The following is a 14,012-nucleotide window of genomic DNA, read 5'->3' as shown; positions in this document are numbered from 1 at the left end:
TGTCAGGAGGCTGTTTATCTTGTCCTCTATAGGTTTCTCATTTTCTGTACCACTTTCACATAGACTAATATAATTATACTACTTTTTGAGAAAAGTAAGTCCACACATGCGTCTACACATGTGGTCCAGGGGTGTTTTAACTATTCTTGGATTTTGGTCATTCATAAAAATATCAGGCTTGGCTCATAAAAGCCTGAATTTTGTTAGAATTTCTTTAGACAAACAAATTATAGAAATCGCAATCTTGGTCTAATGGTCATAGCATCTTCAACATTCCCAGATCCCAGCTCATCCCAGAAGCTGAAGAGCACTGGATAGAAGAGCTGACTGTTTGCAGTCTCGGAGCACATCAACAACATAAGACATGTTCCCATTCAAGTCATCTTTAACATCATTTTGTAACAGATATTTTTAAATGGATTTTTAATGAATATTTAACAAAGGATCTTTAATAGAGCTTGGAGAAATATTGCATTTCCACTATATAAGTTTTACACAAATTATATTTCCCTACTTCTTTTTTATTATCAAGGCTTTAAATATATATAACTTAGAATTTTCTAATAATTCTTATGCAGTATCCTTGAAATCAGTAATTATTAGCCCAGCCATTCTTCCATGTAGAACCCCACATGCATGACTATCCCAGCTCTGTCTGTCCCTCAAGGAATCTCCTAGCTCAGTTTCGTGGGCACTGATATCCCCCAAAGGGGAAGCCATCCTGTAAGCCAAGCAAGGGCTTTGATACAAGGGAGGCTTCTTTGCCCTTTCAGCGCTTTGTGCTTTGACTTCTACCTTGTCACGCAGCAAACTCAAAATCCTTTCCTTCTCTTTGCAGTTTTACCTCAGGAAAAGTATCTGAAAAGACTGGGACCACTGGCTATTTCTAGAGGATAGAATTTTGAGCACTTAACTGCACTTGTGAACTTTCCTGATGGACTCAACACTTTTCCTAACAAAAGGGATGATGTCATTATTGTGAAAATAGTTTCCGTGAAATTTTATCATTTACCGTCAGCTTGAATTAATTCTTTGATCTTATTTACTTCTGACTTAGGAAGGTAAAGTCCGAAATTTTGAAGAAAGGTGTCTAGATCACTGTAATCAACATATTTGTCCTGAATTTTATTAATGCCTTCAATGGCGCTGTTCAATGCTGAAAATAAACCAAATTGTTCATTTTAGAATTAAGTAGACATTAAACAAACAAAAAAAACCCCACAAGTATTAAGATGAATGTTGTTAGGTCCAACATTGAGCAAAATTACAAATCACTTTAGACGTTTTACATGGTAACTGCATAGTCAGAATGCTTTAAGGAGTTTATGTTTGTTCAAGAATTGTTGTTTGAGGACAGGGTCTCATGTAGCCCAGGCTGGCCTCAAACTTGTAACTGAGGATAGCCTTGAACTTTGGAGGTTCAACCACCATGCATGGTTTTTGCGAAGCTGGGGATTGAACCCAGGGGCATGTGTGTGCTAGGCAAACGCCCTACGAACTGAACTATATCTCTAGCCTCAAACTTTTCAATGCTACAAATCTGTTAAGTATTAGACTCAGTCAGAAATACTCTACTTTGCTCTGTCATTTATACTAAGAAGTGCCAACTTCATCACGCTGGCAACATCACTACTGAAAATCTTTAGAAGCAAAAATCCCACTTAATCGGACAAGTTAAAATTCCACAGCAGTTTACTTCATACTAGGAAAAACATAAGCAGAAAATCTTCGATCCTTACTGATAATTGAGACCGTGCTTGTAGGAATATGTAGTTTGGTCCATGGCAAATTCATTTATTTTAATCTTCTGTAATAATAAATATGATCACTTAGAAATAATTACCCTACGTATCTTGGAATCTGTATCTTGTTAATGTGGGCAGCGTTTCCCTCTGTTATATTTAAATTGCTAAATTTGAGCTTTGGAGTATGAATTCCTTTTTTTCTTCCTTCTTTTCTTCTTTGAGACACAGACTACACATTATGTAGTCCTGACTGTTGTGGATCTCCCTGTGTAGACCAGGCTGGCCTTGAACTCACAGAGGTCTGCCTGCCTGTGCTTCCCAAGTGTGTGTTTCTTGCTTGCCTCCCCTCCCCCTGCTTGGACTTGGTCTAGCTTGAGCTCGTAGCAGGCCTCGAGTCTGCTGTTTCCAGTGCCGTGAGCTCATATGTGCTGTCACTCTGCTGTGTCCAGAATACACTGGCTCCCTGTGAGCATAAACCACCCCTGGCTCTTTATTTCATTCTACCCCCCCCCCATCCCTGAGCCTCGGGAAGAGGCATATGATAAAGACACTCCCTTAGCACTGAACATTCCACAGACTCATTCTCTGCGCCTCTCTTGACTAAGGAACTACCAACCATTGATAGGAGCTGAGAAAGGGAGTGCCAATTTTCTTTAAAAGTGGGTTGAGCCAGGCAGGGTGGTGCCTATTTCTTTCATTCCAGCAATTGGGAGGCAGAAGCAGGCACATCTCTGAGTTTGAGGCCAGCCTGGTCTATAGAGTAACTTCCAGAACATCCAGGGTTACACAGAGAAATCTTGTTGGGGAAAAAAAAAAGAAAGAAAGAAAAGTTGGTTGATCACACTCCTGTGGAAGGCCACACATCCGAGAATATGGCAGTATCAAATAAGTTTGGTGAGCATTTTTTAAAAGTGGACACAAAGTTGGGTGAGTAGGGAAGGGGGTAGATCTGGGAGGGGGGGCAAATGAGATTCAAATACATTGTATTAAATTCTCAAAGATCTAACAAAACTGAGGGAAAATTAATTTTAAAAATCAAGCAAATATTACTCTGTGTGTGTTTACATATAAGTAATTTTTTTTCAATAAGTAGATAGACTAGATGAGAGATTTTAGAATACTCAGCCCTAAATAGAACGTGTATACCATATGCCCTCCTCCCAAGGCTCAGGGATCATTGTGAAAGAAGGCACGAAGAGGGTCTAAGAGCCAGAGGCAGTGGATGACTACAGAAAACAGTATCTCTGGGCACAACTGGGCAGCTGCAGACACGGCAAACCCAAGCCAGACAAGATGCCGGCATGGAGATACAAGCCGGACACACAATCCCACCACTAGCCATCCAGCTATTCACAAAGTGAGAGCTGCTGGGAGATGGCAACACAGTGTTCTCTAGAGTGTAGTTCTAACGAGGTGACCATGCTCCAGTGGAATATTATGCACCCAAGAATATTTGGCCAACACACATTGGTCTTGAAGGGTATTTTTTTTAAGGACACAAAAGTTGGTGGGTAGTGAAGTGGGATGGATCTGGGAAGAGTTGGTGGGAGATGAGAATAATCAAAACAGATGGTACGGAGCTCTCAGATAGCTAATAAAATTTAGATTTTTAAGTAGAAAAAGTAAGAACTGAAAGAAGATCATACAGGTACACTGGGGAGGGGGAAATAAACTCAAGTTTAAGAGTCAAAGTACTTCATTTCATAATTTAATCTTTAAAAAGAAAACACTGTATACACAAGGTAAGGCCAAGCAAACAACAACAACAAAATTGGACTGGATTGTGGTGACCATTGCACAACTCTCTAGATTTACTTAAAAATGAGTGCGTGGGCCACTGTTAAGTGGGTAAATCAGAGCCTAAAGTCAACACGGCAAAATGTCCGAAAACAAAAGCAAACAGTATCAGCACTTCGTTCAGACGAGTTCCTCAGGGATACTTGAAAATCAATTCCTAACCAATGAGGCCAATGATCTGTTGGCTCTCCTAGCGATCGCTTGGATTATGGATCTCTGTGCAATACTGTGGGCTTTATAAAACCCAGACACCAGCTCAAGAAGACAAGTAAGTTAGTTAGCTCTGTCATCCAGAGGAGGCAAGCTCTTACGGGCTGGCACTGGCCTGCCTAAGAGTTGCCGCAGCAGTAAATGTCTATCCCAGAGCAGAGGCAGTGAGTGTCTATCCCAGCTCAAGTCAGGCTTTTCGTTTTGGTTCGCCTTAACTCTGTTTCATCTTGTGATCTCTCTGTTTTGTGTCTTTGGAGACAAGTGTGTAGCTCAGCCTGGAATTCTCCATTCTCCTGCTTCAGCCTTCCAAGTGTGGGAACTACAGAGGCATGCTCCTCCGCGCCCCATGGGAGCAAGTTCGCTACGTTCTATTTGATCTTTTTCTTTTCAACCCAACTACTTTTCCTCCAACTCATTTTAAGTCAGATCTTCTACCTACCGTCATAGGCAGGAAAATTGTGGTCCTTGGAGATGGCCATAATAAAGTCATCCAAATTCACCTTTCCCTCTTCTGTAAAATAAAGAGTTTAAGTTACACGACCTGGTATGTTTCACATTAAAAGTATGTTTTCATTTTTATTAAATTAAGAGAACAACTTACATGGTCCTTAATTTCACAATCCTATTTTGCCTTCCTATACTCCCCCTGAAATGAGTTTTTCTGAATTGGAACACTTCATATCATTTTTCTCCTTTTGAAATTTTTGAGATCATAATTTAATTACATTTTTCCCTTCCCTTTACTCCCTCCATATCTTCTCATAGACTCCTCCCTGCTCTCCTTCAAATTCATGGTCTCTTTTGTTTACTAATTGTTGTTGCATGCATGTTATATATAAATTATATATGATAGGTATATACACAGATATATTATAAATATGTAGTTAAATAAGTCTGATATATATACATATATTACATATAATTTTAACAGCCATTGGGGGCATATTAGTGCCATAAACTATAAATAAGACGAAGTCCTTGTTGTTTTTTTTTTAATAGTTATAAGTGAAAGACTGAGTTACATGCTAAGGTTTGACAGATACAGGGGAAAGGAAAGTGCACATCGATGGACCAAGGAAGTTGGGGAGTCAATTTTAAGTCAAGGTGAAAGGTGAGCCGACACAGCATCCATTAAGACACCTTGAGAATATGAAGCAGCCCTGACCATGTACCACACAGCACTCCTGGGATTTAGAGGTCCAGTTCACTCCCAGGTTTTAGATAGAATCCCTCCAATAGTAATCACTCAACCCTGATACGCATAAGAGACAGTTCAATAGCTTTACTAGCATCCACTCCTTATACATTTTGAAATTACATTTTCTTCTGACTTGCATTAGCTAAGAAATTATGCACAGATCCTGAAAATTCACTTGTCAGAGCCTCCTACGTTTGACCCCTGCTGAGCCTGGCTGATACATGTGGAACCGACACACCTGGGTCACACCTGGGTGGTGGTCAGTTCGCTCCTGCCTTTTGCTTTCTTGGCCTTTGTCCTTAAGATTTAGGCTGGTCTTCTCGGATTTCTCCCTAATTAATTCAGGTCATGTAGTCGGTCTTTTGTTACGGAAGTCATGAGCCAGGGTTTCCCACTGTGCTTCCCAGATATTTTCTACCTGGGAAACTTGGATATGTAAGTGGTGAATAAAGCTACAGGAGTCTCTCTCTTTTCCTCTCCTGGCTTGACATAAATAACCTGTGTTTGTGTGTGTTTCTTTAATCCCGCAGGCTTTCGTCCGATTCACAGTACCGTGTCGGTGCAAGCATGGGGCACCAACAAATGGAGGTCCCACCGAGATTTGAACTTTGAATCCAGTGATCCAAGATCGGGAAAGGCAAGGTCTCCTGACGGGACATCCCGGGAAGTCGGCACAGAAGCAGGGACGTATTGGGGTAAAATGGGCTAGAAAAGGCCTCGATGATTTGGGCTAGCATGAGTAAAACTTGTAATAAAAAAGGGACAAGGTAATGGTAAAGTGTTTTTGCATATGTGCTATTTTAGAGTTATGTTTTAGTCTTTGGACCCCGACTAGAGATAGTTTACACCCTAGACATGAGAGAGAATGAATGGGTTTAAGAAAAACAGTCCTCCCGGACTCTCCGCGGATGCTTTGGAGAAAGAGAAGGAAACTTTTTCAGAGCTCTCCTAGGAACAGAAGGAAGACAGGAGACGTCCTGCCTCTCTGCTGGCTCCTATTGGAGAAATGCTTATTTCTGATTCTGGGTTCCATAGGTAGGATATCTTGGTCCCTTTGGTGGAATACCATCTAGTTTCTTCCCTCTATGTGTATTGTCTGTCCTTGGTGCACCAAGCTGTCCATGTCTGTCAGTTTATGTCTGTGGTTTTTGTTTCTCGTTGTCTAAGTGTTTTATGTTTCATGTTCAAAAGAAAAAATGGTAAAAACTTTATCTGCCTTGATTTGGTTTTAACTCGTTTCAAAAAAGGGAACAAATGAATAAAAAGCAGTTTCAATCGGCCTTTGGAGCCCTGCACCTGTAGCTAGGAGCCTAGGTGAGCTGGAGAAACTGCCCGGGGGTGAGCGTCTGCATGAGCTGATTATTAGACTTAGCAGATGACAAGGTGCTTCTCTTAAAATCACAGCTAGAAAAGTAAAAATGGTGTTTGGTCTAAATATTAAAGATATGTGTAGCCACTTCAATTTTGTTTCTGATTGGTTTTAAATGTATAAATATGCTCTACATGCCTTGGTCATGGACTATTGGCTTTTAAGTTATTGGATATGGTTTTAAAAAGTGTAACAGTGGTAACAAAGTTGGCATAAAACTGGTCATTTGGATGGAGTCATTCTAGACAACATGCAGCATGAGCCAACCTAGGGAAACAGGTCTAAATTGAGATAATATTTTTATGGAACTCTTATCCTAGAAACCAGGGTTCTAAAAGATTTTAGGGCAATGCCTCTTTGTTGAGGTATTGGAGACCGCACCATTGTGTGTTCATATGTAGGAATTGGCAGTCAAACTTTGTAGCATGAAGGACAGACTTGGAGTTTTGGAGACTGGATTTTGGAGACTAGATTGTTTGTTGGAGGTTGAGTTTTGCTTTCAAGTTGTGGTTTCCCCTGGAGTTATCTGTATTTAAATGCTAATTCCACTGTCCCAAGGACAGCTGCCTAGTCAAGTACTCAGAACTCAGGTGACTTTCCTAAGTTGTGGTTGTGCTCTGGTGCTACAAGGAGAACTTAGGGATTGTGATTAAGGATTGCCAGTGTTACATTGACTAACTCAAACTTATTTGTAATTAAGAAAAAAATCAAACAGGTAGAGATTGTTAGAGGATTTACAAAGGATTGATGAGGTTTTGGAACTAGTGAGAGCATTGCAGCCTGTTTGCTTACTCCAACTGCCATTTCAAGATAGATTTAGAGGATTTTTTTTATGCAGTTTCTTTACGTCCTGGCGATTGTGAGGAGTTTTCATTTCGTGAGCTTGCTTATAATTTTAGAGAGCCCATGAAGTGATATCATTAAAAATTTTTACAAAAGAAGGGCTAATAGCCTCATATTATGTAATTTTGTCGCTTCTTCAATGTAAGAAGTTAGAACTTTGAATCTTTCAGTGTATATGGAAATTTTTACTACAAACCTTTGCTCTCAAAATGAGCTTCAATATTTAGGGAGTAGCTGTTGCTCCAGAAGACATTCAATATTCCTTTTTTAATATTCGAAACTAATTTGAAGCTTCTAAGGATATGTTAGTTGGCTAAGTACCTCACCTTACCAGAGGACTTAGGCCTTTGTTTTCTTCATTGGAGATAAAGCTTCAGTTGTGTTAATACAGAATTGTAGGCTAGAGACATGGAAGTATTTTAAAAAGAAACCTGGTGAAACATACCTTATTCCAAACAGCAATTAAATTGGTTATTACAAAATACTGATATTTGGCCTATTACATATACAAATTTTTCAGGCACAATTGATAATTTCACTCTTTGCATGCTTTTGTATTTCCTGTAAATTTGTGCATGCAACCCATAGGAAATGCGCTTACTGTATTTATAGGTGGTTCATCTAATGAAAAGGCTACATGTATGATTGGATCACTTGTTTATTCTCTTGAGTTTCCCCTGCTTCAGTACAGATTATTAAATTAAGTGCTGTAGCCACTGTTTTTAAAATGTTAAAAAAAAAATCAAGCTTTCAATTCATATACTGATAGCCAATGTGTGGCTTATGGTATACAATTGGTTAAAAAGTTTTCTTTTTTTAGATACTACTAGCCCTCAAATTTTAAAATTACTTAATGCTTTATCGGAGGCAAGTTTTCTACATGAAAACAGTGAATGTCTGACAACTCACTGTCTTTTCAGTGCTCTGCCTCAGACAACTAAACAAAACCGTAGACTCACACCCAGCTCTTTGGAAATGGTAATGGAGTTGATAGCACACCCTCAGGGAAAGAGGAAGACTCCATTTGCTCACTCTCAACTCCGAGCCTCACCCTGCCAGCTCAGGGATTTCTATGTTTAGGTAAATAAAGCTTGTGAGGGGCTGGAGAGATGGCTTAGTGGAACATTTTGGATGTCCTCCTTAGAGAAGCGTCCCACACTCACTCCCTGCATGGGCTCCTAGATACTGGAACTGATACAACTGTAATAGCTAAAGCCTTCTGGCCAAAGACCAGGCCGCTAGAGATATCTTACTCCACCCTACAAGGAGTGGGGACAGCTACAGCTCCTCTAAAAAGTAGCAAGATTCTTAAATGGAGAGATGAGGAAGGACATGAAGGATGGTTTCAGCCTTTTGTTTTAGAGCAAATACCTACCAATTTGTGGGGATGATGAGATGTGCTCAATGATATGGGAGCTGTGCTGACAACTCAGCCTGTACAAAATGTGATGAGGAAACAAGGCCTCTTCTCAGGGGGAGGGTTGGGCAGAAATTTACAAGGCAAACCTTGTAGTGTAAGCGATAAAACAGGCTTGGGAAATTTATCCTAAGGGTCACTGTTAATAAGCCTCAGAATGTTAAACCTTTGCCCATCACCTGGAAGTCTAATGATCCAGTGTGAATTCCACAGTGGCCCTTATCCAAGGAAAAATTGGAGGCAGCTCATCAATTAGCACAGGGACAATTAGAAGCTGGTCATATTGTTCCTTCCACTTCCCCTTGGAATGCACCTATTTTTGTGATTAAGAAAAATCTGGGAAGTGGAAATTATTACAAGATTTAAGGGAGATCAATAAAATTATGATACCTATGGGACCTACTCAGCCTGGTCTCCCTACTCCTGTAGCTATACCTAAAAATTGGCATATGATGGTTATTGATTTAAAGGATTGTTTCTTTACTATTCCACTAGATCCTAAAGACTGTGAGAGATTTGCCTTTAGCATCCCTTCCATAAATTTTCAAGAGCCTTCTCATCGCTATCATTGGGTCATGTTACCTCAGGGGATGGCCAACAGTCCTACCATGTGTCAGGTGTATGTAGCCTCTGCCCTAAAGCCTTTAAGGCAGAAATATCCACAGATTTATATTGTCCATTTCATGGATGATATTTTGATAGCGACTCCAGATGAAAAGGAGTTGCTGACAGCATATGCTGACTTATAAGAAAATTTGGCTGCTACAGGGTTAGTGATTGCCCCTGAAAAGGTCCAAAAGGACTTCCCATATCAATATTTAGGACATGATAGTGGAGAGAAAATTAAAGATGTTAAGTCACTGCTTACAGGCCTTTGCCTTTATGGGAGTCCCACGACAATTAGAAACTGGTAATGGTCCAGCATATACTAGTGGGCCTTTTAAGAAATTTTGTGAGGATTATGATATTGTACATAAGACTAGCATTCCTTATAATCCTCAAGGACAAGCCATAGTAGAAAGAGCTCATTTAACACTTAAGAATTATTTTGAAAAAACTAAAACAGGGGTCCAGAATTCCCCTCCTGCTAAACTTTCCTTTATTACCTATATTTTAAATTTTTTGTTAGTAGATAAGAATAATTGTTCAGCAGCAGATAGACATTGAAAAGGAATAAGACATAAGGAAGGTCTGGTCCGTTGGAAAGATTTGACCTCAGGAAGGGACCTGACCCTGTCTTAGTTAGGGTTAGGGGTTCTGCTTGTGTTTTTCCTAGAGATGCTGGAGCACCCATTTGGATTCCTGAACGTTGCGTTCGTCCTGTCTCCATGGAATCCGGTACCGATGGAGATCATGATCCTGATACTAGTGGGAACAAGGAGCATACTTTAGCCAGCAGTGATCTCCACCAATAGGACCCCAGAAAAAGCAGCTGTCCTGTCTGCTGACACCAAGATTCAGCTCTTATGGTTCAGGTCCCTGGAGTCATTCCTGTGCCCTTAGAGGAAGATGGAGGATTCCCCCTCATCTTTTGTCATCACAGAGATTCTGGCATTGCTGCAGTCATTGTTACCGCCACTGCATGTCCCGTCCCACCGCGACCTGAGCTCCAACCCTCTGTGCACTGCTGCTTTCCAGAAAAGACTGGACTCTAGCTGTTACCCCTGCCCCCCTCATTCCCCTGGTGGCTGTCACCGCAGTGACTGGTGCTGTCATTTTGCAGTCTGTAGCTTCACAGGAATGCCATCTGTGTGAAGCTGCTGTGGACCAGGGAACTCTGACCTGGTTGTGCGGATCTCAGATATGGTTCCATTGCCTGCCGGTTATTCCAGAGAAGAATGGCTGATCCTGAACTGTCCTGGGAAAGACTTTGGCATCTTCACTGCTATTGTAGCAGCCATTACTGCTGCAGCCATTGTGTCTGCAGTGTCTGGAGTTACCCTCCCCCAATCTATTGTTAGGCAAGCACAGTGGGTGAACTTTCTGTAGTAGTTGCTGACAATTGGGAATTCTAAATTTTATTACAGGAGCGGCTTGACAACAGCCCTTGATGTTATGGCCCTAGGGCCCTTGTGCTTCTTATCACATGCGCAAACAGCACTTCCAGTCCTGGGCAGCAACTAAGCAGGTGTTGTTCTCCTTGATAGGAGACAAACCTTCTGTCCAAATTGGGCTCAGCCTTCACAAGAAGCAGTTAGCTGATGACGGGCAACTCTTTGGGACCAGGCTTCACCTAAGGCAGGAAATTCTGAGGCTGGCAGAATATTCCAATGACAGGAAAGAAGCTTGTTATCTCAAAGTGACCTAAGACAGGCTGCTGCTTGAAATTATTATAGGGGGACTTGCTTAATAAAAAAAATAAAATAGGGGGATTTGTCAGAGCCTCCTAGATTTGACCCCTGCTGAGTCCGGCTGATGCATGTGGAACCGACACACTTGGGCCACACCTGGGTGGTGGTCAGTTCGCTCCTGCCTTTTGCTTTCTTGGCCTTTGTCCTTAAGATTTAGGCTGGTCTTCTCGGATTTCTCCCTAATTAATTCAGGTCATGTAGTCGGTCTTTTGTTACGGAAGTCATGAGCCAGGGTTTCCCACTGTGCTTCCCAGATATTTTCTACCTGGGGAACTTGGGTATATAAGTGGTGAATAAAGCTACAAGAGTCTCTCTTCCTCTTCTGGCTTGACACGAATAACCTGTGTGTGTGTGTGTTTCTTTAATCCCGCAGGCTTTCGTCTGATTCTCGGTACCGTGTCGGGGCGGGCATGGGGCACCGACATTCACTTTTAATGTTACTTCATTCACGAGTCACTTTTTTTTTCCAAAGAAAAAGTTTCTTCTTTTTCTCCCTGGATGAGCTTCCATGGTGGATAATTCTTAGTGACTAATAAGGACAATTCTCTAATACACTAGAAGAAAGAACGTGTGGGTCTAACTGCTGCTTTGTTCACTACCTGCAAATTCTTCCTATGCACAGAATCTTCAGTTCTCCTTAAACCCAGGCTGCCAGATTAGAGATTTTTACAACCCTTGTTTGACTCCCTGACCTCCCTGACCTTGCCACCTAGGCCCACTGCAGAAGACACAGGGAGGACAGCAATAAGGAGTTACCAGAAACAAGGCCTCGTTTCCAAAGCAGTCCAGCAACTCAGATTTCACAAGGGTTTTTGTCTGCCCATTCTCCTCTTTTATGTTTCTTCTTCATCCTAAGTATATGTAGTGTGTAGGTGCTGTGGTGATGTTCATGGGTGGTCACATACATGTGTGTGTACACAAGTGTGGGCTTGTGATCACACACTACCGTGCCTGCTCAGCTTTTATGGGGGTCAGCGGGATCTGAACTCTGGTCCTCCCAGTTGATCAGTGAGAGCTCTATCCGCTGAGCCCAGTATTTGTCTTTAACTAATCTTCAGAATGGCCCATTCTGTTCCTCAATAAGAGAAATTCCCCCACCCCACCCCCGGGTTCTTAGCCCCCCTCCCAAAAAAATTTTACTTTCTTAAAAGTTTCAAGTTAGCATGTTCTCACCAGTTTGAGTGAGTTCCGGCACAATCTTGTGGAAGTCGTCATCTGATAAAGTGATCCCTACTGAGGATAAAGCGAACTGGAGTTCTTCTGGAGAAATGTACTCCCCTCGGAGTTTACTGATAGCCTCATGGATATTGTCTAGATACACAGAAAGTAGAATGGTTATATATATAGCATTAATGATTGCCAAAGCGGTTTTGTTGCTGTTTTTATTTGATACATTTTGAGATAAAATCTCATGTGCCTCTTAGACTCACTAGCACCCTCTGCATAGCCAGGCTGGCCTTGAATTCATAGACATAGCTCGACCTCCTGAGTGATAGGGTTACACCGTGCACAGCTGGTACCTAAAACCCTGAATAATCTGATAACAGTCTCATCTACTCATCACCTTGCAGAAGGGTTTGCTCTTTCTGTTATCTTATACTTTTTTTTCTTTTAGATCATACATAAAACTGTTAAAATTCCACAAATTCCTATGTGGAGAAATGTGGCCCAGGCTGCTTGTTCCTGATTCAAACACAGTTTAGATGTCCAAGACATCAAAGCATCGACATGTTTTGTTTAAATTCCAGAACTCCACTCACATTTTTAAGAGTTCTTTACTCTCCCATAAATTGTACCTGCTATGCTTTGAGCACACACTTCCACATAATAAAATCCTTTGGACATATATGATTGGACGATATCACTTCTATGATATTCAGGTAAGAAATATATAACCTGAATTTATGCATAAAGAAATACAAGGGGGTTGGGGATTTAGCTCAGTGGTAGAGCGCTTGCCTAGGAAGGGCAAGGCCCTGGGTTCGGTCCCCAGCTCCGAAAAAAAAAAAAAAAGAAATACAAGGAAAATATACATTTTTGTATTGTCACTACTCTTCTAGTATCAAGATCATGAAAGACTGAGAAGACATTCTAGAATGAAAGACGAAGATGACTTAGCCACTACATGCAATGTGTAATCCTGGGTCAGTTTGTGATCAGAAGAAGGATGTTCCTGAGACAATTAATATTTGAATAAGGTCAAAAGCCAGTAAAAGTTGATTTACCAATGTCAATTTCATTATTCAGGCCATCATACCATGGACATATAAAATATTAACACCTAGAGAAAACAGGTGAAGAATATTTGGAAATAGTTACACTATATTTGTAACACTATATTTGTGAATGTAATATCAGTTTTAAATAAAGGGTTAATTTTTTTTTAATTTAATCATGGAGGCAGTCACATATCATAGAGTTCCCATTACTAACAATATTTTTAAGGAAGTTATTTATACCAAATGAATGATTTCATTCCTCCATACATACAGAACACAATCTGGAAGTGGAAGGTGATATCATTTCATTTAATAAAGCCAGGTAAGTAGACATTGGCTTGTGAAGGCCTCTTTTAGCCACTGACTAAGTGTTTGCTACTCTATAAACCTAGGACTTTAGTTCTTACTGAACACACAGTTATAGCAGCAAAGTAGTACACAATAAATAACGCTAGTCTTCATAATGGATCATAATTCTTTTTTCAACTAAGTTATCGAGTTACATGTTATGGCATGAATCGCTTATTTTTCAGTGATCCTTATTTTAACTACTGTGTTAACTGCTGAGTATGTTTTAAAGTTCTTTTAAGAGAAAAGACATGACAAAGTAACTTCAACAGACTATAACAAGTGCATAATTAAGTTCCATACAAGGTGCTTCCGTGACGGAAGTAGAACCAAAAAAAAGAGATATGAATTATCTTTGATGAGGGCCTTACAGCGTAAGGTTCCTAAGATGTATCGTATTAATCATTCTTTTATTATATTTTCCATCCACAAAAAAATACTTGACCTGGCATACCAGGAATATCTTCACATATTTGAATTGTAGGACTCTAAACAAAAATTTCACCAATTTCTTA

The 14,012-nt window shown here is 40.6% G+C and overlaps 1 protein-coding gene across 1 annotated transcript in view; it reads right to left on the bottom strand.

Moving 5' to 3' along the window:
• Positions 1-14,012, bottom strand: part of Efcab3 (EF-hand calcium binding domain 3) — a 506,364-nt gene that overhangs the window by 416,949 nt on the left and 75,403 nt on the right. The window contains exons 12-14 of the mRNA XM_087572380.1: positions 12,104-12,241; positions 4,192-4,263; positions 1,013-1,156 (exon numbers count right to left, since the gene is read on the bottom strand). Coding sequence (XP_087428506.1) covers positions 1,013-1,156; positions 4,192-4,263; positions 12,104-12,241 — 354 coding nt within the window. The remainder of the gene's footprint in view (positions 1-1,012; positions 1,157-4,191; positions 4,264-12,103; positions 12,242-14,012) is intronic.

The sequence above is a fragment of the Rattus norvegicus genome, chromosome 10 (assembly GCF_021556685.1).
Source record: "Rattus norvegicus strain SHRSP/BbbUtx chromosome 10, alternate assembly SHRSP_T2T, whole genome shotgun sequence".
Classification (NCBI taxonomy): domain Eukaryota; kingdom Metazoa; phylum Chordata; class Mammalia; order Rodentia; family Muridae; genus Rattus; species Rattus norvegicus.
Note: the sequence above shows the minus strand (reverse complement) of the source record. Positions and strands in the feature narration are given on the sequence as shown.